This window comes from Pelodiscus sinensis, chromosome 18, assembly GCF_052426305.1.
Source record: "Pelodiscus sinensis isolate ZL-2025 chromosome 18, ASM5242630v1, whole genome shotgun sequence".
NCBI lineage: Eukaryota > Metazoa > Chordata > Testudines > Trionychidae > Pelodiscus > Pelodiscus sinensis.
Window position 1 is genome coordinate 30,737,056 of NC_143069.1, and position 25,458 is coordinate 30,762,513.

At 64.6% G+C, this 25,458-nt stretch overlaps 4 protein-coding genes across 8 annotated transcripts; 1 reads left to right on the plus strand and 3 right to left on the minus strand.

Moving 5' to 3' along the window:
* Nucleotides 1-512: 512 nt before the first annotated feature.
* Nucleotides 513-2,578, minus strand: COX6B2 (cytochrome c oxidase subunit 6B2). Its single transcript, XM_075915238.2, has 4 exons — nt 2,427-2,578; nt 1,217-1,354; nt 840-940; nt 513-691 (listed from the first exon to the last, which is right to left on the minus strand). Exons 2-4 carry the CDS (start codon nt 1,350-1,352, stop codon nt 638-640), a joined length of 291 nt encoding a protein of 96 aa, XP_075771353.2. The 5' UTR covers nt 1,353-1,354; nt 2,427-2,578; the 3' UTR covers nt 513-637.
* Nucleotides 2,579-3,383: 805 nt separating this feature from the next.
* On the minus strand, nt 3,384-14,007 carry LOC142823796 (uncharacterized). Of its 5 annotated transcripts, none has more exons than XR_012898903.2 (13): nt 13,756-14,006; nt 13,277-13,434; nt 12,927-13,114; nt 12,271-12,505; nt 11,911-12,023; nt 11,394-11,428; nt 11,187-11,272; nt 8,566-10,913; nt 7,964-8,013; nt 7,697-7,785; nt 5,784-7,327; nt 3,694-3,866; nt 3,384-3,585 (listed from the first exon to the last, which is right to left on the minus strand). XR_012898903.2 is itself a non-coding variant. In XM_075915235.2 (13 exons), exons 1-12 carry the CDS (start codon nt 13,772-13,774, stop codon nt 3,824-3,826), a joined length of 4,908 nt encoding a protein of 1,635 aa, XP_075771350.2. In that variant the 5' UTR covers nt 13,775-14,007; the 3' UTR covers nt 3,384-3,585; nt 3,817-3,823. The 5 variants fall into 5 exon arrangements, 4 of the variants coding, with proteins under 4 accessions (XP_075771350.2, XP_075771351.2, XP_089626196.1 ...); XM_075915235.2 differs by having other exon boundaries at nt 3,817-3,866; nt 13,756-14,007; XM_075915236.2 differs by lacking the exon at nt 3,694-3,866 and having other exon boundaries at nt 8,566-10,910; nt 13,756-14,007.
* A 1,633-nt stretch (nt 14,008-15,640) lies between these two features.
* TMEM238 (transmembrane protein 238) lies at nt 15,641-19,348 on the plus strand. The gene is made up of 2 exons (XM_075915350.2): nt 15,641-16,285; nt 19,059-19,348. The coding sequence occupies exon 1, from the start codon at nt 15,912-15,914 to the stop codon at nt 16,281-16,283; it is 372 nt and encodes a 123-aa protein (XP_075771465.1). The 5' UTR covers nt 15,641-15,911; the 3' UTR covers nt 16,284-16,285; nt 19,059-19,348.
* A 323-nt stretch (nt 19,349-19,671) lies between these two features.
* On the minus strand, nt 19,672-21,549 carry TMEM190 (transmembrane protein 190). Its single transcript, XM_075915348.2, has 5 exons — nt 21,317-21,549; nt 21,128-21,163; nt 20,813-20,938; nt 20,151-20,235; nt 19,672-19,907 (listed from the first exon to the last, which is right to left on the minus strand). The coding sequence occupies exons 1-5, from the start codon at nt 21,390-21,392 to the stop codon at nt 19,748-19,750; spliced, it is 483 nt and encodes a 160-aa protein (XP_075771463.2). The 5' UTR covers nt 21,393-21,549; the 3' UTR covers nt 19,672-19,747.
* Nucleotides 21,550-25,458: the final 3,909 nt, after the last annotated feature.

Consider the following 25,458-nt stretch of genomic DNA (forward strand, 5'->3'; position numbering starts at 1 on the left):
CGGCGGGGGGGGGGGCAGGGACTGGTCTGAGCAAGGACACGGGGTTGGGGGCGGGGAGGGGCAGATCGGGGGGGTCCGGGGCCAAAAGCAAGAGGGGGCAGGGGGCGTGAGGTGGGGCGACCCTGAGTGGGAGAGAGGGGTGGGGAGCAGGGTATGTGGGGAGGAGGCAGAAGTCTGTGGGGGGATGGGGCAGGAGGGGCACAGGGCAGGGCCATGGTGTGGGGAGCAGAGGGAGCAGGGCAGTGACTCTAGGGCCAGTGTGTTGTGTCTGGGAGAAGGGGCAGTGTGGGGAGTAAAAGGAAGCAGGAAAGGTGGGGGGGCACGGTGTGGGGGGGGGCTGAAGTGTGGGGGGAGGGTGCCCTGAGACTGACTCGGCCTGCACCCCCCCATGTCCCTACTATGGGTCTCTGGTCTCAGCCCTTGGAGCGCTCCAACCCCAGTACCCAAGCTAGTGAGGATCTCCTCAGAGGAATCACTATGGGGACTAGGACACAAGGACTCCAGGGCCAAAGTATAGAACAAACAGGTTTATTGTGGGCTCTGAGGAGCCAGTTGTCCCGGGGAGTGGGATGCCAGAGTGGGCAGGGACCTGTGGGTTTGCCCCCCCACCGCCAAGCAGCCCCACGTGCAGCTGGGTCTAGATCCTGCCGGCGAAGGTGCCCTCTTCTCGCTGCTCATCCCAGCGGTTCACCTGGGGGGAGGGAAAATGAGTTGGGGGGGGGCCGTGCCCTGAAAGCAAGTCCACGCAGAGCAGGGCCCAGCCCCCCCTGCAGGGGGCACCAGGGGACCCTTCACCCACACAGAGCAGGTGCACCCCTGGGGCCCTGGCACCCACGTACCCAGGAGATGGGGCACAGGGACTTGTAGACCCGGTAGTACCACTGGCACGGCTTGGTATCCTTGCCCTTCGCCCCCAGCGCCTTCAGGCAGCGGAAATAGTCTGCAGGGAGATGGCACATGTTACCTCTGCCCCCAGAAGGAGGCGCCCGAAATATACCCCAGCCCCTTTGCCCCGCCTAGCCAACCCCCTTCCTGCAACTCCTAGACCCCACTCCCGTCTGGGAACGGGGAACCGACTCGGCTCCTGGTGCCCAGCCCCTGCTTTAACCACTAGCCCCCACTGCCCTCCCAAAGCCAGGAAGAGAGTCCCCCAAGCCCTCCCCCCCCCACTGTTCTAACCATTAGACCCTGCCACCCCCCACCCTCTACCACTCACCCAGGTAGTTCTGGTAGCAGTTGCGGGTCTGGTTGCTGTTGGGGAAGCGGGGGTCGAAGGGGGCTGTGCGATAATACCCCCGGGACTGCACAGGGGTGCCCTTCTCCCCCCCGCCGGCTCCATAAAAGTCCTGCATCCCTGAAATTGTAGGCAGGTGAAAGTGGAGAGGCCGGCCTGCTCTAACCACTGGGCCTCCCTGCACTGCCCAGCTCCTTCCCCTCACTCTCTCCTCTGGGCCCTATTCCCCACCCAGAGTCGGGTGTCCGAGCTGACTCCCAGCCCATCCAGCTATAACCACTAGCCCCCACGCCCCTCCCAGAACCGGGGCTGGCCTTGTCGCACCCCCAAAGCCTCAAGCTAAGAAAGCTTTGGGTTTCCAAAGAATAAAATGGGGGGGGGCTAACTCCACCCTCTGGCCCCCAAGGGCACTGACAGGATCCCCCCCAAGCCCACTGCTGTCATGTTCCTTTACCGATGCCCCCCTGCTCACGCGCCCCCGCTATTGGGATCCTTCCCTGACACCCCCACACCGCCTGTACTCCCCCCACCGCCCCCCCACCGCCTGGATCCTTCCCTGACACCCCCACACCGCCTGTACTCCCCCCACTGCCCCCCACTGCCTGGATCCTTCCCTGACACCCCCACACCGCCTGTACTCCCCCCACTGCCCCCCACCGCCTGGATCCTTCCCTGCCCCCCACACCGCCTGTACTCCCCCCACTACCCCCCCCACCGCCTGGATCCTTCCCTGACACCCCCACACCGCCTGTACTCCCCCCACTGCCCCCCCACCCCCCCCCCCACCGCCTGGATCCTTCTCTGCCCCCCCCCCCACACCGCCTGTACTCCCCCCACTGCCTGGATCCTTCTCTGCCCCCCCCCCCCACACCGCCTGTACTCCCCCCACTGCCCCCCCACCCCCCCACCGCCTGGATCCTTCCCTGCCCCCCCCCCCACCCCACACCCTGCCCCCCCCACACCTCCCCCCCCCACTGCCCCCCACTGCCTGGATCCTTCTCTGCCCCCCCCCCCCACACCGCCTGTACTCCCCCCACTGCCCCCCACTGCCTGGATCCTTCTCTGCCCCCCACACCGCCTGTACTCCCCCCACTGCCCCCCACTGCCTGGATCCTTCTCTGCCCCCCCCCCCACACCGCCTGTACTCCCCCCACCGCCCCCCACCGCCTGGATCCTTCCCTGACCCCCCCACCTGCGCTCCCCCCACTGCCCCCTGGCCCCGTGCAGCTCGACTGTGGGGCAGAACGGAGCCCCAGAGGCTCAAAGGGGGCGGGGAGTTCGTGCCCCCAAGTTCCTATTGGCTGGAATGTTCCCTGCCATGGACGGCCCTGGCCAATGGGAGCAAAAGGCAGGGCCTGGCCCCGCCCCACCGCATGTCAGGAGCAACTGCCATGGAACCCTCTAGAACAGTGGGGGGAGGGGAGGCCTCTCAGCCAATAGGAGTGTCCAGATCCCCCTCCCCCACCACTCAGTGTACCCCCCACCCCCCCACTGAGCCTGCCCCCCCGCACCGCCCCCCCCGTAGGCCCCCACTGAGCCTGCCCCCCTGCACTCCCACCTCCCCACTGAGCCTGCCCCCCCCCCCCCACTGCTCCCACCCTCCCGGAGGTCCCCACTGAGCCTACCCCCCTGCACCCCCACCCTCCTGTACGCCCCCACTGAGCCTGCCCCCCCGCACCACCGTCCCGTAGGTCCCTACTGAGACTGCCCCCCCGCATCCTCCCCGTAGGCCCCCACTGAGCCTGCCCCCCTGCACCCCCACCCCCCCCCCCTGTACGCCCCCACTGAGCCTGCCCCCCCGCACCACCGCCCCGTAGGTCCCCACTGAGACTGCCCCCCCCGCATCCTCCCCGTACTCCCCCGCCCCCACCCCCCGCGCCCCCCCCCTGCCCCCCCCGCGCCCCACCCCCCGTATGCCCCCACTGAGTCTGCCCCCTCTGTTCCCCCACCCTCCTATAGGCCCCTCACTATGAAGCTATTTCCCCATGTAGTTCCCTCCAACCCTTCGCCCCTGGAGGTCCCTGATACCTGCCCCCACCTTCTCCTTTATGGAGCCCCCCCCCTTTCCCTGCAGCCTCACACCCCCTCATGCTGCTTGCGGGTCGCTGGCTGCCACACCAGAGGGACAAGTGCTCACACAACTCCACCCCAAAGTTCACGGCACTCTTTAATAGGCAAATCTGGGAATGCCGCGAGGCTCGGTGCACTGAGCGGCCGGCTGGCCAGCCACCGGGGGCGTCCCAGCCGCACCCTGCCCAGTCCTCAAGCGTGGGCCCTGCAGGCGTCCTGTCCAGGAGAGATTCTCTCAGCTGGGCAATGAAACCTCCTTCCCGGCTCTCGCTGCATCCAACCTGCCGGAAGAGAAACCATTGTCCCTAGAGCAGAGACGGACTCCTCCGAGAAAGTACTTCTGGCTACTGCCCCGTAACAGGGCTCCTGGGATTGCTCTGAGTCCGTACAGCACCCGGCGCGACCGGCGCCCCGATCTCAGCATGGCGATGTGTCACCCAAACGCGCAGGGATGAGGATCTGGATGTAGCTGATGTCCAAGCACCCGGCGATGGAGGCTTCCCAGCCCTTACCTGGCCTCTACTGGGATTTCATCCTGTGTGCAGCCCGTTCACTGCCACCTCTGTGGAGACAGACATCCACAGCCTGATCAGCTAAGATGCCAGAGCCACATCTGTAAGGGCTGATTCTACACAAGAGCCAATTTCTGCCCAGCTACCCCGCTCTACAGAAAGGGAAGTCAAACAGAAGCCGTAACTCTGGTAAGAAAGATGGTTAGAAAACGGGGCGGATTTTCCATCGCAAATTACAACAGCGCCCAATGATTTTCCATTTTCAAGGGTCAAGTTTGACTTCAGTGTGAAAAAAAAAATCACCCAGGAAACTATTGAAAATCATGAAAAAAGTGGTCAGATAATACAAGAAACTGAAAACCAAATAGGCTTAAAAAAAAGGGGGGGGGGGTTTACCTGAAAACAGTTGATGAAATTTGGGCTATCAAAATTGGCCAATATAACAGCTGACAAAATTGAAACAAATGTTGACTGAAAAATTGGCAAGAAAGAACCAAAGGAGAAAGTAAAAGACTGAAACCGTCTGTGACATAGTGGGGGCGTGTCTGTTCTATAACCCGGTGTGTTATGGGGGTGCCTTGCTGGTTGCTGGGCTTGGGCAGTGGGTGACCCCCACTGGTGGCTGTTTGTAGTACAGCCCAACAGGACAGTGGATGAGACACTAGGCAAGGGTCTCCCAACCTGTCCGACAGGTCGCCTCCCAGGGAGAGAGACAAAGGGAGGAAGGTGGAGCCCAACCCCTGTCTGGGGGGCAGGGCTGGCGGAGAGTCAGTTTCTGTCTGGTATCATGGAGGAAGCAGCCTAAGCAAGGGGCTGGGATTTAGGGGCCCAGTCTCCCCCATCTCAAGGGGGGCTGAGGCATCCTAGGCCTGGCCCTGTGACCAGATCACATCTGTGCTGGGCTGTATCCTGGAGAAGCAATACACTCCCTCTAGTCTACTGGCTGGTGGAGTCTGTCCGTGCCATTACGGGGTTGCAGGAGGCGGGGGAACCCCGACGCGCCATCACACCGTCAACCAAGTTTGACCAACATTGGCAAGAAACAAAAATTGTCCCAACAACGAAGAGAAAAAAACAGCTGAAAATTAGTGGGGGGGGGGAGGAGAAGCTGTTTGAAAACTGGCAAACAAACCAAATAATTGGTCTGAACCCCCAGAACAATGGCTGAAAATTGAAACTAAATTTGACTGAAAATTGGCAAGAAACGGAACAAAAAACGCCTGAAAATTTTTTTTTTGCCAGAACCTGCTGAAATGAACAGTAAAGGGGGGTGTGGGTGGAACTGGCTTGAAAAAGCAGGGGGGGGGGAAGTCTGTGAGGGGGAAGGTCCCAGAATCTAGGTTTTGCCTGTAAAGTTGGGGAGCGCTCAGGGTAGGGGATCCCCAGCCACTTCCACAGCCCGGATCCGACCCCCTCCATAATCATTCAATCCCACTCCCCTCCCAGAGCTGGAGAAAGAACCCAGGAGTCCTAGTTCCTAGCCCTGCCCCCAGCCTGCTCTAACCACTAGACCTCACTTCCCTCCCAGCCCGATGAGAGAAATTGCTGGTGATGGACCAGACCTGAGCTAAGCTTAGGAATTCTTGAGTCTCAGGAGCAGGGGATAAGAGGAATGGGGGTGACCAGTGAGCCCCCAGGAAACACAGCTGCTTCTCCTAGAGAGGAGAGAGCATCCAGTCAGGATCTCCAGGGTCCCCAGTACCTCTGCAGCACCCCTTAAGCCCCACAGGGAGCCCAGCGCTCCTCTATGCAGCCCAGGTAGGGCAGAGGACTACAGCCTGGCTGTGTAGTGGGGACACTCGTCTGGGATTACAAAAAGTCAGTCTCAGAGCTGGGAACAGAGCCTATATACCCTGGCTCCCTCTGCTCTAACCACTGGACCACATTGCCCTCCCAGAGCTGGGGATAGAACCCAGGGGCCTTGCAGAAGAGGCACAGCTGGTGTGACATGCACCAGCCCCCCCTACCTGCTGGCAAGATGCCCTGCAGAGGGGTCCTGCTTGTCCTCCTGCCAACGTTTGCTCCGACTCTTCGCTTTGCTGGTTCTACTGGATCCCTCCCCCTGTTTGTCCAGCTCCGTGGGCCGGCTGCTGCTGGCAGCTCTCGCATTAGGTGCCAGGCTTGGCTGGTTTAAGGGGCTCCGGGAACGGGCCCCTCCTTCCTCCCTGGCCTGGCTTTGGCTGTGCTCCCTACATCTTCCCAAGGACACGTCGCCAGCCTCTACGCCCAGACGAGCGCGAGAGCCGCTCCTCCCTGTGCCTGGAGATCTCGGTGCATAGGTCTCTGGGGTCCTGGCACTGCTCAGAGACCCTGGCTTGGACAGCCCCATGGCCACCGACACTGTAGCCATCTCCGAAGGGCCAACAGCCACGGATGCTCTAGAGAGCTCAGATGGCCCGACAGCCACCGACACTCTGGATCTCTCTGCAGATTCTGGAGGCACCGACACTCTGGATCTCCCCGCAGATTCTGGAGGCACCGACACTCTGGATCTCCCAGCAGATTCTGGAGGCACCGACACTCTGGATCTCTCTGCAGAACCTGGAGGCACCGACACTCTGGATCTCCCAGCAGATTCTGGAGGCACCGACACTCTGGATCTCTCTGCAGAACCTGGAGGCACTGATGCTCTGGATCTGCCAGCAGATTCTGGAGGCACCGATACTCTGGATCTCTCCGCAGATTCTGGAGGCACCGACACTCTGGATCTGCCAGCAGATTCTGGCGGCACCGACACTCTGGATCTCTCCGCAGATTCTGGAGGCACCGACACTCTGGATCTCTCCGCAGATTCTGGAGGCACTGATGCCCTGGATCTCTCCTGGGAACTTGGAGGCACCGACATTCTGGATCTTTCTGGAGAGCTGCCTCCCACGGAGGCTCTGTACTTCTCAGATTTCTCTCTGGACACATTATCGCTTTTTATCCCCAGGGAAGCTACGGCACCAGAGGTCCCAGTCTGCCTGACGGAGCCTGGGGAGCTGAATGGACCTCCACTCCGGCTCTCTGCCTTGCTGTGCTCTCTAGTTCCCCTGCCTACCAGGCTCAGCTGGTCCCCACCCAGCTCAGCTGGACCGCCAGCCAGCGACACACTGGCAACATTTGAAGGACCGGCAGCCACCGAAATTCTGGATCTCTCAGAAGGGCCAGCGGCCACCGAGATTCTGGATCTCTCAGAAGGGCCGGCAGCCACGGAGATTCTGGATCTCTCTGAAGGCCTCGATGTCCCAGAATCTCTGGGCATGGTGCTAGATCCCATCTGACTTGGCGTCCCTGTGGGGCTCCGGGAACGGGACCTGCCCTGCTCCGTGGAGGGGCTGGCATGGCCCGATTGGCCGTGGCTCCTCTCCACGCTCGACTCCCTGGATTTCTTGCTTGACCCCACCTCGCTCGCCGCAGTGGAGCTCAACTCAGGGGTGTCCAGGGTCGACATCTCCACCACGCCCGAGATGGTGACCCGCTTGGAGGACTTCGCGCCCAGCTGCACCTCGGCCTCTTCCTGGCTTTTTCTCTTTGGGAAGGGTGGGCACAGAGAATTAGATGGGGCCCAGGGCAAGAGGGCCGGGGGGCACAGCACAGGGGGTGCTGGGGAAGCAGGCATGAGCACCGCAGGGGATTATGGGGGATGGCAACGGTGCCACAGCCCGGCACATACAGCCCCCTTGCCTGGGGGCCCTGTGCCGGGGGAAGATAGGAGCTCAGGCTTTTCCCCAGGCGAGCTCAGCGGGGGGACCAAGGACCAGCAAACTCGCCACGCTGAAGGAGACAGAGGGCCCAATCCGACATGTGATTGGCCTGGTTAACCCCCCTCCCACATTGCAACCCCCCCCATCCTCCCACCGGTCCTCGTCCCCACCCCTGCCCCACCAGCGCCCCCTACCTGACTCAGCCTCCCGCCCGTCAGCTTGTCCAGGGAGTCAGACAGGGCGCTGTAGAGGGTCATGAATGTCAGACTGCTCCTGTTCTTGGCTGAGGGGTAACAGAGCAATGAGACGTGGGGCAGCCCCATGGGGGTGCTGTGGGGTGAGTGCACTAGTTGGGGAGGGGGCTCCTGGCTACCCCAGCCCCAACTTCGCCCAGCAGGTGACGCTGTGGGGCAGGGGGAAGTAAATTCCCTTGCTTGTGGGGAGGAGAATTTTCTCCATACCTGAACTCAGGACCGATTTCAACTTCCCCTTCGACTCTGATCCCTTTTCCCTGGAGAGGAAGAGCCACAGATCAGCCACCGGTGACCCGGGGGCTTCAAATATCCCGAGAGACTCACATGTAGTGTCAGGTGGGGGTGAAGGCACTGCCCTCGCCCCCCCACGTCCTAGGCAGGAACAGCGGGGCACGGGCCACCGCCTCCTATTTGTAAAGCTGCAGCCCAGCCTTTTAGGTGCACAGCAAAATCCCCGTAGCCAGGAGCAGTACGGTCCACAGGACACTCGCAGTGTCAGAAGGATCTGACCATGACCAGCACGGGACAGGTCACTGGCTTGCACTCACACAGACCCAGAGCAGGTCGCAGCCTCTCCAGTAGGGACAGACGGACACCCCCTCCCATAGATTTCACTGCACGCTAACCCTCCCAAAGCACCTTCCCCAGAGGGATTACGTGGACGGTAGGCGATCTGTTTGCACAGGGCCAATATGCCACTGCTTCTGGGGTGGAGCGCAGGGGCTAGCTACACAGGGGTCCCTCGCCCGGCCCTGAGACGTGGGTGGGAGGCAGGAGGGTGTGATGCGTTTAACCAATACCCCACCTACCTGGGTGACCTCTTGTGGCTGCCACTGCTAGAGCTGAACCGGGCTCGGAACTTGCTGCCCTCACTGGCTGGCCCCCTGGATCTCGTGGCCTGTCTCCCAGGCGGAGCCACTGGGGAGCTGCCCTGGCTTCTCTGCCCAGAAGGGCCCATGGCTGGGGCAACCGCTGAAGGTCCCACTCCCCTGGACAGCTGAGATCTCTCCGGAGACACCGCAGCTGGCGCTGGGAAGCTGGGTGCTCTGGAGCCGCCAGACCGTGCATGGAAGCTGAGGCCCGTGGTGGCTCTGGATTGCTGAGGTGCCACAGTAGAGCCATGTGGGCTCTGGGAACGGGTCCTGCCCTGCCCCGTGGAGGGGCTGGCGTGGCCCAGCTGGGCTTGGCTCCGCTCCACATTCCGCTCCCTGGATTTCTCGCCTGGCTCCATGTCTCCCACAATCCCAGAGGGCCGGGTGCTTGTCACCCTGGAAGGACCTACTGCCTCAGAGCGAGTGGTTGGTACGGAGCGACCAACACCCACGGAGACTGTTTCCACCGCCGAGTGCCCCACGCCCATGGAGGCTCTGGAGCGCTCAGGGGAGCCGGCGGGCACGGAGGCTCTAGAGGCTGCAGTAGATCCACGCTGGCTCTGGGAACGGGACCTGCCCTGCTCCGTGGAGGGGTTGGCGTGGCCCGGGTTGGCGTGGCTCAGCTGGGCTTGGCTCCGCTCCACACTCCGCTCCCTGGATTTCTCACCTGGCTCCATCTCTCTGCCCATCCCAGAGAACCGGGGGCTGGCTGGCCTGGAAGGACCTACTGCCTCAGAGCGAGTGGTTGGTACGGAGCGCCCCACGCCCACGGAGGTTGTTTCCACTGCCGAGCGCCCCACACCCACGGAGGCTCTGGAGCGCTCGGGGGAGCTGGCGGGCACGGAGGCTCTAGAGGCTGCAGTAGATCCTCGCTGGCTCTGGGAACGGGACCTGCCCTGCTCCGTGGAGGGGTTGGCGTGGCCCGGGTTGGCGTGGCCCGGGTTGGCGTGGCTCCGTTCCACACTCCGCTCTCTGGATTTCTCGCTGGGCTCCATGTCTCTGCCCATCCCAGAGAACCGGGGGCTGGCTGGCCTGGAAGGACTCGCAGCCGCCGAGTTGGTGGTCAGCAGCGAGTGCCCCACGCCCACGGAGACTGTTTCCACCGCCGAGCGCCCCACACCCACGGAGGCTCTGGAGCGCTCAGGGGAACCGGCAGGCACGGAGGCTCTAGAGGCTGCAGTAGATCCACGCTGGCTCTGGGAACGGGACCTGCCCTGGTCCGTGGACGGGTTGGCGTGGCCCGGGTTGGCGTGGCTCAGCTGGGCTTGGCTCCGCTCCACACTCCGCTCCCTGGATTTCTCACCTGGCTCCATCTCTCTGCCCATCCCAGAGAACCGGGGGCTGGCTGGCCTGGAAGGACCTACTGCCTCAGAGCGAGTGGTTGGTACGGAGCGCCCCACGCCCACGGAGGTTGTTTCCACTGCCGAGCGCCCCACACCCACGGAGGCTCTGGAGCGCTCGGGGGAGCTGGCAGGCACGGAGGCTCTAGAGGCTGCAGTAGATCCTCGCTGGCTCTGGGAACGGGACCTGCCCTGCTCCGTGGAGGGGTTGGCGTGGCCCGGGTTGGCGTGGCCCGGGTTGGCGTGGCTCCGTTCCACACTCCGCTCTCTGGATTTCTCGCTGGGCTCCATGTCTCTGCCCATCCCAGAGAACCGGGGGCTGGCTGGCCTGGAAGGACTCGCAGCCGCCGAGTTGGTGGTCAGCAGCGAGCGCCCCACGCCCACGGAGACTGTTTCCACCGCCGAGCGCCCCACACCCACGGAGGCTCTGGAGCGCTCGGGGGAGCTGGCAGGCATGGAGGCTCTAGAGGCTGCAGTAGATCCTCGCTGGCTCTGGGAACGGGACCTGCCCTGCTCCGTGGAGGGGTTGGCGTGGCCCGGGTTGGCGTGGCCCGGGTTGGCGTGGCTCCGTTCCACACTCCGCTCTCTGGATTTCTCGCTGGGCTCCATGTCTCTGCCCATCCCAGAGAACCGGGGGCTGGCTGGCCTGGAAGGACTCGCAGCCGCCGAGTTGGTGGTCAGCAGCGAGCGCCCCACGCCCACGGAGGCTGTTTCCACCGCCGAGCGCCCCACGCCCACGGACGCTGTTTCCACCACCGAGCGCCCCACGCCCACGGAGAATCTGGAGCGCTCAGGGGAGCCGGGAGCGAAGGCCGTTCTAGAGCCTGCACAAGATCCATGTTGGCTCCAGCTTCCCACCTGGCTCCTGGAACTGGTGCCCCCCTGCGCCCCCGAAGGGATGGCCAAGCTCAGCTGCCCCTGGTTCCTCTCTGCGCTCGGCTTCTGCTGGGAAGGGACGCAGGGGTAACAGCAGCTCCAACCACTAGACCTCCCTCCCCTCCCAGAGCGGGGATAGAACCCAGGAGTTTGGGCTCCCAGCCCTCACCCCGCTCTAACCACTAGCCCCCACTCACACCTGTCCCGAGGCAGTGGCTGCATCGGCCCTTGCTCAGCAGCACCCACCTGGCCCCACGGAGAGCAGGGCCGTGAGGGAGCCCCTCTGGGCTAGTGATGGGGAGGCCTGGTAGGGGGTCGCCAAGCCCACCCGTCAGCCCTCACCTGCGACCAGGGGTTGGCGACCTCTGCCCGGGACCTGGAAGGATCATCGCTAAGGTTTGTGGTGCTGCGGGAGCGTTTCACCGGGGCTGTGGAGATAATGGGGGAGTGAGGGACTGGGGGGTGCGGGGGCTGCGCCAGCCCCACCGCTGCCAGCAGGGGGCGCTGTGGGGGTGCCCATAGCCCTGCCCCAACCCACAAAGTACTCACTTATGAAGCTGGACACTTGTTGCCCTACGCTCCGCCTGCAGAGAGAGCCCAGGTCAGAACCGCCCGACCCAGGGGGCAGGAGAGATGTCAGGGGCAGCCCCCCAAAGTCTGCTGGATTTGCCACAGATCTCGGAGCCCACACACATGGGTCCCCCCTGCCCTGATCCCCAAAGAAAGCCCCCCCCCCGCACTCTAACCCCTCAGGCTCAAGAGAGACACCCGAGATATATGGCTTGGAAAGAGCCATCCATGATGGGCAGGCTCAGAGCTGCCCTGTCTCCCTTCCTCTTCCCCCCAGCTGTAACCACTAGACCCCACTGCGCCCTTGGATGGGGAGAGAACCCGGAGTCCTGGTTCCCAGCCCCCGCACCAGACACTAGACCCTGCTTCCCCCTGCCCCAAGCTGGGGAGAGAACTCAGGAGTCCTGGCTCCCCCCAAGTCCCTCTCTAACCATTAGACCCCACTCTCCTTCCAGAACTGGGGAGTGAAACCAGGAACGGTAGTTCCCGTACTCACGTGGAGGGGTGCTGTCTATTGGTGCGGCTGGCCGGGTGCTCCCTGGATTGGGGTGTTGTGGCCCCAGGCTCCTCTTCCTCACGGATGGGCCGCAGCCGCTGGCTGGGGGGCAGCTGGAGGGATGGGGGGCAGGGATAGAGAGGTGGGTTGGATCTGCCTCCCTACCCTGGGCTCCAATGATGCCCTGCTGCTCAGCCCCCCACGCTGCCCAGCTGGACTCCCCAGCTGCCCCACACCCTGCCCCCCTCTATTGCCCATGGCCTGGCCTTACTCGGCAGCCTGGCCCCACCCTTCCTGCCCCCCATGGGCCCGAGGCTTCCGCGCTGCCCAGGCCTGCGCCCCGGCACTGTCCTGGCTTACCCTGGTGCTGCGGCCGCGCAGGTCGCGGGCGTGCCAGGAGGGGATACTGGCCCAGCTGTCTGGGGGGGCCCGTAGCAGGTAGATGAGGCGCAGCCAGCGGGCGAAGAGCGGGCGCTCCTCCCCCCGGGGGGCACAGAGCTTCAAGTAGTAGACACGCCCCGTGGCCAGGCGCATCTTCAGCTGCTGCTCTCCCATGTCGTGCAGGTAGAGGCTCACCAGCTCCAGGGGGATCAGTCTGCCGGGACGGGGGAGGGGGGGTCAGCCGGATGCCTGGGTTCCAGCCCCACTCAGGGAGGGAGGCCTAGTGGTTAGAGCGGGGCATGGCAGGACTGGCAGCCAGGATTCCTGGGTTCTCTCCCCGGCTCTGGCAGAGGAGTGGGGTCTAGTGGTCATAGCAGGAAGGGACTAGCAGCCAGGATTCCTGGGTTCTCTCCCTGGCTCTGGCAGAGGAGCGGGGTCTAGTGGTCAGAGCGGGAGGGGGCCTAGAATCTGTTCCCACAGCACTGCGATGCAGCCACCTCTGGGCTGGGACGCCAGGGCTCTTCATAAAGCCATCAATGAGCAAATCTTGGCCTGGCGCCTGCGCCCCCTAGTGCCACCCTGAGGCACTGCCCATTGGCTGCTGGGAAGGGCGCCCCCTGCTGGTACTCACTCACCTGGTCATCTCCAGCTCCACCAAGGCTTTAGCCCCCTTGCGCCTCGGCGGCTCCCCCTGGGGCCGCTCAATGGGGCGGGCAATGATCATGACGTCAGGCAGAAGCAGGGCAGGGCTTGTAGCGGCAATGCCCAGGGTCACCAGGACAGGGCGGTTGTGCACGTCCACCGGCTCCCCCCGCTTGGTCACCTGCAAGGAAAGGGGGGCTTAGTGTGGGGTGGTCCCAGTCACCAGCCCTCCCCCCACCCCAACCCAGGCACCAGGATCCGCAGCTCCTGGCCCTGGCAGGAAGCGGCCAAAAGAGCGGCCCTGCTTCTCCAGAGCCCCCCACCAGCAGGTGGCAGCGCTCACCTGCAGGAAGTTGCTCTCAAAGAGGGGGGAGGGGCGCAGGGGCTCGTACTCCCCCTTCCCCAGCAGCTTCTGCAGCTCCCCGATGACCGGGATCCAGCCAGCGAAGGCGAAGTCGCTGATGCATTCGGGGAAGGAGTGCGGACCCCTCCGCACGATCCCTGAGGGGAGCCAGTGAGAAGAGAAGGCAGGAGGCCTCGAGCCACTAGACCCCACTGCCCTCCCTCCCAGAGCCAGGGAGGGAACCCAGCCCCACCCTGCTCTACCCACTAGGCCCTACTCTACTCCCAGAGCCAGGGAGAGGAGAGAAGCCAATCTCCCGCCCCCACTGCCCTCCCAGAGCCAGGGAGGGAACCAAGTCCCCACCCCCACCCTGCTCTACCCACTAGGCTCTACCCACTAGGCCCTACTCTACTCCCAGAGCCAGGAAGAGAAGCAGGGGTCCTGCCCCCTGCACACCCCAGTCCCCATTCTCAGCCCACCTGGCGGGTACATCAGCATGTGGCCAGCTGGCTGGGTCAGGACTGGCTTGTCCGGGCTGGGGGTCCCAGCAGGCCGAGGCCGTAGGGTACATTGTGGTAGCAGCAGTGTCCCGGGGCCCCCAGTCCCCAGGGGGCTGCGGCCCCAGCACAGGGTGCTCCCACCATCAGTGCCCCCTGCTGCCAAGGCAGTGTCACTGCTGCTGTGGACTGGGCTGGAACCTCTGACCCGGGGCCTGGCATTGTGACATCGGCTGCCCCCCCCACTCCCTTCCGCCCTCCCTCCCTATGGCTTCCTCCAGCCCCCATCACCGTGGCCTCCGGGCGCCTCATAAGCTGCAGGCTATTTACCCACCACTCCTACGTGGTGGAGCAGGGCTGCACCTCCCACTGTAGGGATGGGGAAACTGAGGCATAGCAAGCCTGTGAGTGTGGCCAGCCTGGGTGGACAAGGAATTCAGTTGGAGGGTGCCCCCTGGCCAAGTTCGTGCCTGAGAAGCAGAGCCAGCCCCCCCCAGGCTCTGGATGCGAGTGGGTTCTAGCGAGTTAAATATCCGTTTAAAAGGTTAACAGTGACCCTGACAGTGTTTAACCAGTTAACCGAGGTCACCTTGGCTGGTGCTGCTGGGCCCTGGGTCCCTCCTGTGGGCCAGCCAGGAGCCCCAGGGGGCCAGGGTCCTAGCAAGTCCTGAAGTCCTGTGGGGGCCAGGGTCCCAGCAGCCCAGCCCCCCCATCACAGCTTCCCTCTGGCACACTGGCCCACCATGGCTGGGGTCCGGCCAGCTGCCCACCGGTGTTAACGGTTAAGGCCCAGTTAACCCTCACCCCAGGACTTACCCACTACCTGTTTAACCACCCTTAGGCTACGTCTACACTGGCCCCTTTTCCGGAAGGGGCATGTTAATTTCAGAAGCCGTAATAGGGAAATCCACAGGGGATTTAAATATCCCCCGCGGTATTTAAATAAAAATGTCCGCCGCTTTTTTCCGGCTTTTAAAAAAGCCGGAAAAGAGCGTCTACCCTGGCCCCGATCCTCCGGAAAAAAAGCCCTTTTCCGGAGGATCTTATTCCTACTTCAAAGTAGGAATAAGATCCTCCGGAAAAGGGCTTTTTTTTCCGGAGGATCGGGGCCAGTGTAGACGCTCTTTTCCGGCTTTTTTAAAAGCCGGAAAAAAGCGGCGGACATTTTTATTTAAATGCCGCGGGGGATATTTAAATCCCCTGCGGATTTCCCTGTTACGGCTTCTGAAATTAACATGCCCCTTCCGGAAAAGGGGCCAGTGTAGACGTAGCCTTAGTGGGGCACAGGGGATAGAAGGGCTCAGCAGCCTGGGAGCCAGGACTCCTGGGTTCTCCCTGGTTCTGGGAGGGGAGCGGAGTCTAGTGGTTGGATCAGGGTGGGGCTGGGAGCCGGGACTCCTGGGTTCTCCCTGGCTCTGGGAAGGGAGTAGGAGCCAGTGGTTAGAGCAGGGAAGGGGGATTCGAAGCCGGGCCGCCTGGGTTTCCACGGGAAAGCTTTGCCCATGCTGGGTTCCTGGGTCGCAGCAGACTTAGCCTGCTAGGAAAGGGTCAAAGGCAACCTCTGCCCCTCCCCCACCACCTGGGCGCTCATTGGCTGGACAGGTAAAGGTGAGCAGGAAGAGGGGGTGGTTCCGCGCTGCTGATTGGACATGGGCACACCTAGGGGCGGGGCTCCAGGGGCAGGTGGAGAAGAATTTGAATGACCCCGGTCACTGGGCCGGGCCCCACCTCGCCTTGTGTGTGAGCGGGGAGCCAGGAGTCCTCGGTTCTCGCCCTGCCCCCGGGAGGGCAGTGGGGACCAGTGGTTAGAGCCGAAACACCGGGTTCTCGCCCTGGCTCCGGGAGGACAGTGGGGACTAGTGGGTAGAGGCGGGGGCGGGTAGTCAGGACTCCCGGGCGCTCACCCCGCTCCTGGGAGGGCAGTGGGGGCTAGTGGTTAGACGCAGGCCGCCTGGGGGCCTCTCTCAGGGGCGTGGCCTGCCCGTCCCAGCGGCGCGCAGCGGGCAGGAAAGGGTTAACCCCGGGGCAGGGAGAGATACCTGCCGAGTCCCGCCCCCCAGCCAGGCCGGTTCTGGGCGCACCTGGCCGCCTCTCTGCCGCCTGCGCCCCCCGGACCCCCCGGGACCCCCCTTCCCGCCATGGGCTCGGCGGGGCTGGGCCGCTGCCGCCTGGCGCTGGCTCTGGCGCTGCTGCTGGACGGGGCGGGCATGGGCGCGCTGCTCACCGGCATCTTCGCGCGGCTGCGGGTTCGGGGCCAGGACTTCGGGGACCTGCTGATCTACTCGGGCGCGGTGCTGGTCTTCCTGAGCCTGCTGGGCTGGGCGCTCTGGTACACGGGCAACCTGCAGCTGGCGCCCGACGAGCTGGGCCGCGACTACGCCGCCAAGGGCGGCACCCTGGCCCGCCTGGCCCGCAAGCTGTCCCGCCGCTGGTCCCGCCGCCAGCCCGGCGCGCTGGCCCTGGGCCCCGTGCGGGGCGGCCCGGCGGCCGCGGTTCGCGACTCGCCCTAGAGGTAACCGGCCCCCCCCCCTCCCCCCCTCCCCCCCCGCTCCCCTGTGATCCCCCCCCCCCCGGGACCCGCCCTAGAGGTAACCGGCCCCCCCCCCCCCGTCCCCTGTGATCCCCCGGGACCCGCCCTAGAGGTAACCGGCCCCCCGCTCTGTGCCCCCCCCGTGTTCCCTGTGCCCCCCCAGGAACCGCCCTAGAGGTAACCGGCCCCCCCCCCGTCCCCTGTGATCCCCCGGGACCCGCCCTAGAGGTAACCGGCCCCCCCCCCGTCCCCTGTGATCCCCCGGGACCCGCCCTAGAGGTAACCGGCCCCCCCCCGTGTCCCCTGTGATCCCCCGGGACCCGCCCTAGAGGTAACCGGCCCCCCGCTCTGTGCCCCCCCGGGACCCGCCCTAGAGGTAACCGGCCCCCCGCTCTGTGCCCCCCCGGGACCCGCCCTAGAGGTAACCGGCCCCCCCCCCCCGTGTCCCCTGTGATCCCCCGGGACCCGCCCTAGAGGTAACCGGCCCCCCCCCCCCATGTCCCCTGTGATCCCCGGGACCCGCCCTAGAGATAACCGGCCCCCCGCTCTGTGCCCCCCCGGGACCCGCCCTAGAGGTAACCGGCCCCCCGCTCTGTGCCCCCCGGGACCCGCCCTAGAGGTAACTGGCCCCCCCCCGTGTCCCCTGTGATCCCCCGGGACCCGCCCTAGAGATAACTGGCCCCCCGCTCTGTGCCCCCCCAGGACCCGCCCTAGAGGTAACCGGCCCCCCGCTCTGTGCCCCCCCGTGTTCCCTATGCCCCCCCAGGAACCGCCCTAGAGGTAACCGGCCCCCCCCCCGTGTCCCCTGTGCCCCCCCAGGAACCGCCCTAGAGGTAACCGGCCCCCCGCTCTGTGCCCCCCGGGACCCGCCCTAGAGGTAACCCCCGTGCCCCCTGAGACTTGCCCTAGAGGTAATCGCCGCCCCGGGACCTGAGGTAACCCCCCCCCCACTCTTTCTCCCCCCCCCCCCCCCCGCCGTGCCTCCTACAACATGCCCTAGAGGTAACTGACCCCCGTCACCCCTTGTGCCCCCCTCGTAACTCGCCCTAGAGGTAACCGCCCCCCCCCGCCGCTCCTCGCCCTAGAGGTAACCCCTGCTCCCTGTGCCCTCGGGGACTCACCTTAGTGGCAGCCACCCCCCACACTCTGTCCTCCCCGTGCGACTGCTCTAGAGGTAATTGTTGCCCCTTGTGGTCCTTGGGACCTGCCCCCCACCCTGCAAACTGCCCATCCCGACCCCTGCCCTGTGCCCCTGGACACGCCCTAAATGTAACAGGCCCCCTTGTCTGCCCAGTGCCCCCCCCACTGGCCCTGAGTCCTCACTGCCCTGCCCGTGCCCCACCTGCTGCCCCCTGTGCCCCCAGGACATGCCCCAGAGGTAACTGGTCCCCACTGCCTGCCCAGTACCCTGCTCCCTGTGCCCCCAGGACATGCCCTAGAGGTAACTGGCCCCCACTGCCTGCCCAGTACCTGCTCCCTGTGTCCCCAGGACATGCCCTAGAGGTAACTGGCCCCCACTGCCTGCCCAGTACCTGCTCCCTGTGCCCCCAGGACATGCCCTAGAGGTAACTGGCCCCCACTGCCTGCCCAGTACCCTGCTCCCTGTGCCCCCAGGACATGCCCTAGAGGTAACTGGCCCCCACTGCCTGCCCAGTACCCTGCTCCCTGTGCCCCCAGGACATGCCCTAGAGGTAACTGGCCCCCACTGCCTGCCCAGTACCCTGCTCCCTGTGCCCCCAGGACATGCCCTAGAGGTAACTGGCCCCCACTGCCTGCCCAGTACCCTGCTCCCTGTGCCCCCAGGACATGCCCTAGAGGTAACTGGCCCCCACTGCCTGCCCAGTACCCTGCTCCCTGTGCCCCCAGGACATGCCCTAGAGGTAACTGGCCCCCACTGCCTGCCCAGTACCCTGCTCCCTGTGCCCCCAGGACATGCCCTAGAGGTATCCAGCCCAACACCCAGCCCTTTGCCTCACTCACCGTGCCCCCAGTCTTCTGTGCCCCGACACGCCCTAGAGGTAACCAGTTCTGCCCCCCTTCCCTCCAGGACACTGCGACGAGGTAACTGGCCCTGGTCCCCTGCCCCCCCACCCCCAATGCACCTCACCCTTCCCCCTGTGCCCCCTGGGACATGGCCGAGAGGTGGCTGACCCCCATCCCTTCTGCCTCCACACTCTACCCCTACTGCTCTGCCCCAAACCCTGTACCCCCAAGCCCTGTTCCCTGCCCCCAATCTTGCCCCACTCCCTGCTCCCAAACCCCAGGTCCCTGCACTCTGGGCCTCCCATTACTCTGCCCATGTGCTCCCCACGGCTCCTCCCTGCCTCTGCTCTGCTTCTCAGCCCCCCCCCCCTCCCCCAGCCTGGCCACCCAGCCTTGTCTGGTCCCCCTGTGCCCCCCTCCCCAACCTCTGCCCCCCTCACCCCATACCCTCCCCAGGAAAAGGCTGTGAGGGAACCACCCCACCCTCCGCCCAGCACCTCTAGTGCCATGTCCCCCCATCTCTCCACATCACCCCCCGCCTCACCTGTTGCGAGGGCTGGGCCCCGTTGCAGGGGGGGGGGGGTTCAGTGTTAGCAGCTGTTCTGGGGCTATGGGGGGAGGGGGGCAACTTGGCCGAGTGGTGTGAAAATCTAGGTGGGCCTTTCTCATGGATGGGGGGGGGGGGCATTGGCAGCTCCCCTGATACAATTATCCCCCAAATGCATGATCCTCCCCACCCCGCAGCCTGTGACCTGCTGCCTGTCTCTTCCAGATGTCCCTTCCCGCAGAGCCCTGGGGAGCAGATGGGGGACCAGCACCCCCCCCCCACGCCAATTCGCACCGCACTGCAGGACAGACGGACTCCACTGGCTGCAGGACAGATGGACAAAGATGCAGCTTCTCTGGGGTGGGGCGCAGGGGCTGGGTATCTGGAACCATCTCAGTGGGGCGGCGGCGGTTGGGGGGGCTGGGCAGCAGCCGCAGTGACCCGGCGAAGGGGCGTCCGTGGGTCTGTCTGCCCTCTTGGGGAAGTTTCATTTGTATTGAAAACCCTGTTGTGTGTCTTGCTCTCTGTGCTGTTCTTTGCTGTGCATCCGGTGAGGGGGAGTAGGGGCCAGTGGTTAGAGTGGGGGGGGGGACTCTGTGGTTTTCTTTCCCCAGCTCTGGGAGGGCAGTGGGGGCTAGTGGTTAGAGGGGGAAAGCCCCTGCCCCATTCCCTGCCTCCCTGCGCCAGCCAATCCCCGCGCTGGAGCCCGAGGGGAAAGGCCCCATTCCCTGCCCCACTTCTAGGGTGGAGCCCAGCGGCTGTTTATACAGGGGGCTGGATGCAGGAAGCGGGGCTGCGTGTTCTCGGGGCGATGTGACCCCGCAGCTGGCCAGGGAAGAAATGGAAACAACCCTTTATTGTGTGTGGGGGGGTGCAGCAGCGCAGGTGGGGCCGAGGAGGTGGCTGCCCCCCACCTACCCCTCCTCCTCTGCTCTGGGCTCTTCCTCCCTGGGTGCCAGCTTCTCCTTTTCCTCCTGGTCGCTCTCCTCCAGCAGCTTGGTCAGATAATCCTCCAGCTCCGCGTCCGTCCGTGCCCCAGCCTCCTTCCCTGCGTCCCTGCTGCCCCTCAGCCTCCTGGGGGGGCAGGGAGAGAGTGGGGAGGGGGAGCCAGGACTCCTGGGCTCTAGCTCTGGGAGGGCAGCGGGGGGGGGGGGCCCAGTGCCCCTGAACCTGCCTGGCTGGGGGGGAGCTGGGCCCCAGACCTGGCTTGACCCCACCAGTGGGGCTGGAGAACCCAGGCGTCTGGCAGAACCTGGGCCCATCAGCCGCCTGGCCCGGGACTCGCCCCCCGCCGGGTGGTTCTGCCGCGGTACCTACCGAGCGACGCAGAAGCAGAGGACGAGCCCGGCGGCCCCGGCGCAGGCCCCGCCCAGGATCCCGGCGTTGCGCCGCTGGCGTGGTCCTGCCAAGGAAAGGGAGGGGGGCAGCTTGGCTGGGGGCGCCTTGGTCTGGCCCAGAGAGGGGGAGGGGCTGCGGCTGGCTCTGGGGTGGGGCGGGAGGGGGGTTGCGTGTAGAAGGCCTCATCTCGGGGGAGGAGTTGCACACAGGGGTGCATCTCCAACTGGTGTGGAGCACGGGGCTGTGCAGCGAGGGGGCAGGGAGGCACCCATGACTGTGGCTGGCTTGGGGGGCTGTGGCCGGCACTGGGGGGGTGCCTGGCTAGTGCTTTGGGGGGGCTGCACACCTGCATCTGGCCCTGGGAGGAGGGCTACGGCTAGGGCTGGCTCGGGGGCAGGGGGAGGCACCCCTGGCTGGGGCTGGCCTGGGGGGCTGTGACCGGCACTGGGGGGGTGTACGGCTGGGGCTGGCTCGGGGGCGGGGGGAGGCACCCCTGGCTGGGGCTGGCTTGGGGGGCTGTGGCTGGCACGGCGGGAGGATGCATGGCTGGTGCTTGGGGGGGACACACCCCTGTGGTTCGCCTGGGCCGGCGGGTGTGTGGCTGCGGCTGGCTGGGGGGGGCGCAGGGGGGGGGAACTCACCGTCCACGGCCTGGTGGTAGCAGGTGCCATTCTCGTGGCAGCATCTGAGCTGCAGACACTGGCTGGCGTAGAAGTTCTCGGGGTTGCCGCCGCAGGGCGTCCGCAGGGGGGGGGGCTGCGCGCAGGCTGGGGGGCGGGGAGCCCTGTTAGTGCGGCTTCCACCCCCCTCCCCTCCCCCCCCCTCGTTTTGGGCTCCAGGTTATTCTTCAGGTGGCCACCAGGGGTTACCCTTGGGCTGCTCTTGCTGGGAGCGGGGGAGGGGTGCTGGGGCCAGGCGGGAGGGGCTGGGGGCAGTAGGGGGGGGCAGTTACTCACTCCGGGGTTTGAAGAAGCCGGCTATCCCTGTGGTACCTGGCAGGGGGAGGGGCAGAGGTGAGACAGGCCCGGATCCATCCCGGCCTCTCCGGCTGCCTCCCCCTCCTCCCGACCCCTGGCTGGGGGCTGCAGGGCCCTCTAGGCGCCAGGGCCTCCTGCCGTCCCGGCCCCTGGATTCCCCCCACTCACCAGCCCCCCCGACACTCAGCGCCAGCAGGAGGCAGAGCAGCAGCCGGGGCAGGCGGAGGCCAGAATCCGCCTTCATGCCGAGCTCTTCGCGGGTGGGGGGGCGGGGGCAGCTCCCTTCCCCTGTGGGGGGCGCCCCCTGCAGGAAGCACACGGCGAACGCCCTTGTGCACTGGGGGGCGCCGGCAGTCGAGCAGGGCCGGGGGCCGGGACCGAGACTGGGGCCTGGCTCAGCCGTTCTGGAACCCACCTCACAGAACCCGGGGGTTCTAGAGCCAGCAGAGGGGGGCGGGGGTGGGGGTATGGGGCTGCGTGGCAGGGCCTGTGGGTTGGGGGGGGCACCAGTAGGGCAGGAGTGAGGGGCAGCGGCAGGGCTGGGGGGCAGGGGCTGTGGGTTGAGCGTGAGGGGCACCGGCAGGTGGGGGGAAGCCAGGCTCATGGATCTGGGGCAGGATGGCAGCTGGCACCCCCTAGTGGGGAGAGGCCCTAGGCCTCACTCCCTGCCCTGGACCTGCCAACATCCCGCCCATGAGATGCTGGGGGCTGGGGCCTTTGCCCCTTTCCCAGACTCTGGGACACACCCGAACCCGGCGCCATCGCCTTGGGGCCAGGCACAGGACTCTGGGGACCCGCAGCTGCTGAACTGCGCCCCCCACTCCCAGCCTGCAGCATCCTGACCCGCTGGTGTCTCCCATTCCCATTCCCACTCCTGGGACCCAGCCCCACCTGAACCCCCAGGCCTATCCCCCAGCCCCACTGGCTCCTTGCACTGCTGCCCTGCAGCCCCTACTCCCTCCAGCCCTGCGGGTGCCCCTCGCTCCCGCCCCATAGCCCCTGCCAGCCCTGTTCCCCCAGCCCTGTGGGTGCCCCTCGCTCCCGCCCCATAGCCCCTGCTAGCCCTGTTCCCCCAGCCCTGCCGGTGCCCCTCGCTCCCGCCCCATAGCCCCTGCCAGCCCTGTTCCCCCAGCCCTGCCGGTGCCCCTCGCTCCCGCCCCATAGCCCCTGCCAGCCCTGTTCCCCCAGCCCTGCCGGTGCCCTTCGCTCCTGCCCCATAGCCCCTGCCAGCCCTGTTCCCCCAGCCCTGCCGGTGCCCCTCGCTCCCGCCCCATAGCCCCTGCCAGCCCTGTTCCCCCAGCCCTGCCGGTGCCCCTCGCTCCTGCCCCATAGCCCCTGCCAGCCCTGTTCCCCCAGCCCTGCTGGTGCCCCTTGCTTCTGCCCCATAGCCCCTGCCAGCCCTGTTCCCCCAGGCCTGCTGGTGCCCCTCGCTCCTGCCCCACAGCCTCCCCCCTTCCCAGCTTACAGAGAAGTTTTCCGTTCCCTGAATCTGTTTCATCCCAAAGTCCCGGGCCGGCAGGAATTGCTTCAGTCAACTAATTCTTAGTGTTGCCTAGAAACCAGGTGTTTACCTGGGACCCTACAATAACAAACCCACCTGGGCAGCCCCTGGTGCTCCGGAGAGACCCTATAATAATAAACCTGCCTGCGCGTCCCCCAGCAACTCCAGAGACCCTACAATAACAAACCGTGCAGGACAGGCCATGGGGCAGGAGCGTACCCGGCCCTGAGCCCCACTGGGGTCTGGGCCTTCTGTCCCTCCACGCCACCCCCCTTTCCCCCCCAGCCAGGATCTGGTTCTTTTGCCAAGGCTGTGGGGCTGGGTTGCAGCCACCAGAGGGCTCCACTTGGCCCTTTAACAGCACCATCCCTCTCTCCCCCCCCACTTGCTTCTAAAGGGGGGGGGGACTGCTATGTTGTGGGGCGTTGGTGGAAGGGGGGTGTGTAGGGGGGTGGCAGCAAGTGGGCAGGAGCCAGCACAACACCAGGGTGCGTTCACTTCGAAAGTGCGACGTGGGGCAGAAAGCCCCTGCCGAGTTGTGTTGTGCTTTGTGTTGGGTTTGTCTTGAAGTTGTGGCCTGAGGTGCTGTGTGGCTGGTGAGTGGCCCCTTGCTCTGGAGTGCGGTGGATTGCGTTGGCCCCGTGCTGCGCCGCTGTTGTGTTGAGACTCCTCGCATTCCCGTCTGTCCTACCGAAGGGGGGTTGCTGTGTTGTCTGGATTTGTGTTGTGTCTGCCTGTTGTCCTGCAGGCTGGGTTGCCCCCTCCACTGTATGTTGTCGCGTTGCCGTTACAGCCGTGCGCTCTTGAATTGTGTTACTGCTGTGTGTTGTGTCGCATCTGTGCGCTGGCCCGCATTGGGTTGTGTTGGGCTGAGTTGTGTAACCTTGTATAACATGGGTTGTGTGTTTGGAAGCAGTGCTTTGTGTTGCACAGAGCTGTTGTGTGGTGAACCTAGCATCACACCACGTGACACTGGATTTCACTGTGGCACATTTGGTTGCATGACTCTGTGGGCTTCTCCGCTGTGTTGTGTGACCGTGACTGTGCTGGTTCCCAGTGGGCAGAGCTGTGTTGTGCTCTGTTGTGTTGCATTATGGTGTGGGGTTTCCCACTGGGTAGCTCTGTGCTGTATCGCATTTGTCCTGCATTGTGTTGCATGCTGCTCTGAGTTGTATTGTTGTGTTGCATTCTATGCAGCGCTGTGTTGTGTTACTTCTCACTGTGCAGTGCTGTGTTGTCTTGCATTCTGCAGCACTGTGTTGTGTTGCACTGTGCCGTGTGGTCTTGTGTTTAGGGTTGCCAGGTGTCCTTTTCAACCGGACAGTCCAATATTTGAGCCTTCTGTTCAGGAAACAAATTGAGAAAATATAAATGTTCAGTATTTTCTAAATAAGATGTAATGTAGATTGTGATGTAATGTCAAGTGTGTCTGGTATTTTTGTTGAAACCATCTGGCAATCCTAATTGTGTTGCATGGAGCTCTGTGTTGTGTTGCACTGTGCCGTGTGGTGTTGTGTTGCACTGTGCCGTGTGGTGTTGTGTTGCATGGAGCTCTGCGTTGTGCTGCACTGTGCCGTGTGGTGTTGTGTTGCACTGTGCCGTGTGGTGTTGTGTTGCATGGAGCTCTGCGTTGTGCTGCACTGTGCCGTGCGGCGTTGTGTTGCACTGTGCAGTGTGGCGTTGTGTTGCACTGTGCCGTGTGGCGTTGTGTTGCACTGTGCTGTGTGGCGTTGTGTTGCACTGTGCTGTGTGGCGTTGTGTTGCACTGTGCCGTGTGGCGTTGTGTTGCACTGTGCCGTGTGGCGTTGTGTTGCACTGTGCCGTGTGGCGTTGTGTTGCGCTGTGCCGTGCGGCGTTGTGTTGCGCTGTGCAATGTGGCGTTGTGTTGCACTGTGCCGTGTGGTGTTGTGTTGCATGGAGCTCTGCGTTGTGTTGCACTGTGCCGTGTGGCGTTGTGTTGCGCTGTGCCGTGCGGCGTTGTGTTGCACTGTGCCGTGCGGCGTTGTGTTGCGCTGTGCCGTGTGGCGTTGTGTTGCATGGAGCTCTGCATTGTGTTGCACTGTGCCGTGTGGCGTTGTGTTGCACTGTGCCGTGTGGCGTTGTGTTGCATGGAGCTCTGCGTTGTGTTGCACTGTGCCGTGTGGCGTTGTGTTGCACTGTGCCGTGTGGCGTTGTGTTGCATGGAGCTCTGCGTTGTGTTGCACTGTGCCGTGCGGCGTTGTGTTGCGCTGTGCCGTGCGGTGTTGTGTTGCATGGAGCTCTGCGTTGTGTTGCACTGTGCTGTGTGGCGTTGTGTTGCACTGTGCCGTGTGGCGTTGTGTTGCATGGAGCTCTGCGTTGTGTTGCACTGTGCCGTGCGGCGTTGTGTTGCGCTGTGCAATGTGGCGTTGTGTTGCACTGTGCCGTGTGGCGTTGTGTTGCGCTGTGCAATGTGGCGTTGTGTTGCACTGTGCCGTGTGGTGTTGTGTTGCACTGTGCCGTGTGGCGTTGTGTTGCGCTGTGCCGTGTGGCGTTGTGTTGCACTGTGCCGTGCGGCGTTGTGTTGCACTGTGCCGTGCGGCGTTGTGTTGCACTGTGCCGTGCGGCGTTGTGTTGCACTGTGCCGTGTGGCGTTGTGTTGCACTGTGCCGTGCGGCGTTGTGTTGCACTGTGCCGTGCGGCGTTGTGTTGCGCTGTGCAATGTGGCGTTGTGTTGCACTGTGCTGTGTGGTGTTGTGTTGCACTGTGCCGTGTGGCGTTGTGTTGCACTGTGCCGTGTGGCGTTGTGTTGCACTGTGCCGTGTGGCGTTGTGTGGCACTGTGCAATGTG

Bases quoted from the DNA above. Each gene is read 5' to 3' on its own strand.
- TMEM190 (XM_075915348.2), bottom strand. From the start codon at position 21,392: ATGAAGGCGGATTCTGGCCTCCGCCTGCCCCGGCTGCTGCTCTGCCTC. The intron at 21,164-21,316 runs GTGAGTGGGGGG...TCCCCCTGCCAG, and splicing joins GCTGAGTGTCGGGGGGGCTG to GTACCACAGGGATAGCCGGC. The intron at 19,908-20,150 runs GTAGGTACCGCG...CTGCCCCCCCAG, and splicing joins CTCTGCTTCTGCGTCGCTCG to GAGGCTGAGGGGCAGCAGGG.
- COX6B2 (XM_075915238.2), bottom strand. From the start codon at position 1,352: ATGCAGGACTTTTATGGAGCCGGCGGGGGGGAGAAGGGCACCCCTGTG. The intron at 941-1,216 runs GTGAGTGGTAGA...ATCTCCCTGCAG, and splicing joins CTGCTACCAGAACTACCTGG to ACTATTTCCGCTGCCTGAAG. The intron at 692-839 runs GTACGTGGGTGC...CCCTCCCCCCAG, and splicing joins CCCTGTGCCCCATCTCCTGG to GTGAACCGCTGGGATGAGCA.
- LOC142823796 (XM_075915237.2), bottom strand. The intron at 11,429-11,910 runs GTGAGTACGGGA...CTCTCTCTGCAG, and splicing joins AATAGACAGCACCCCTCCAC to GCGGAGCGTAGGGCAACAAG. The intron at 7,786-7,963 runs GTATGGAGAAAA...GTTACCCCTCAG, and splicing joins GAAATCGGTCCTGAGTTCAG to CCAAGAACAGGAGCAGTCTG.
- TMEM238 (XM_075915350.2), top strand. From the start codon at position 15,912: ATGGGCTCGGCGGGGCTGGGCCGCTGCCGCCTGGCGCTGGCTCTGGCG.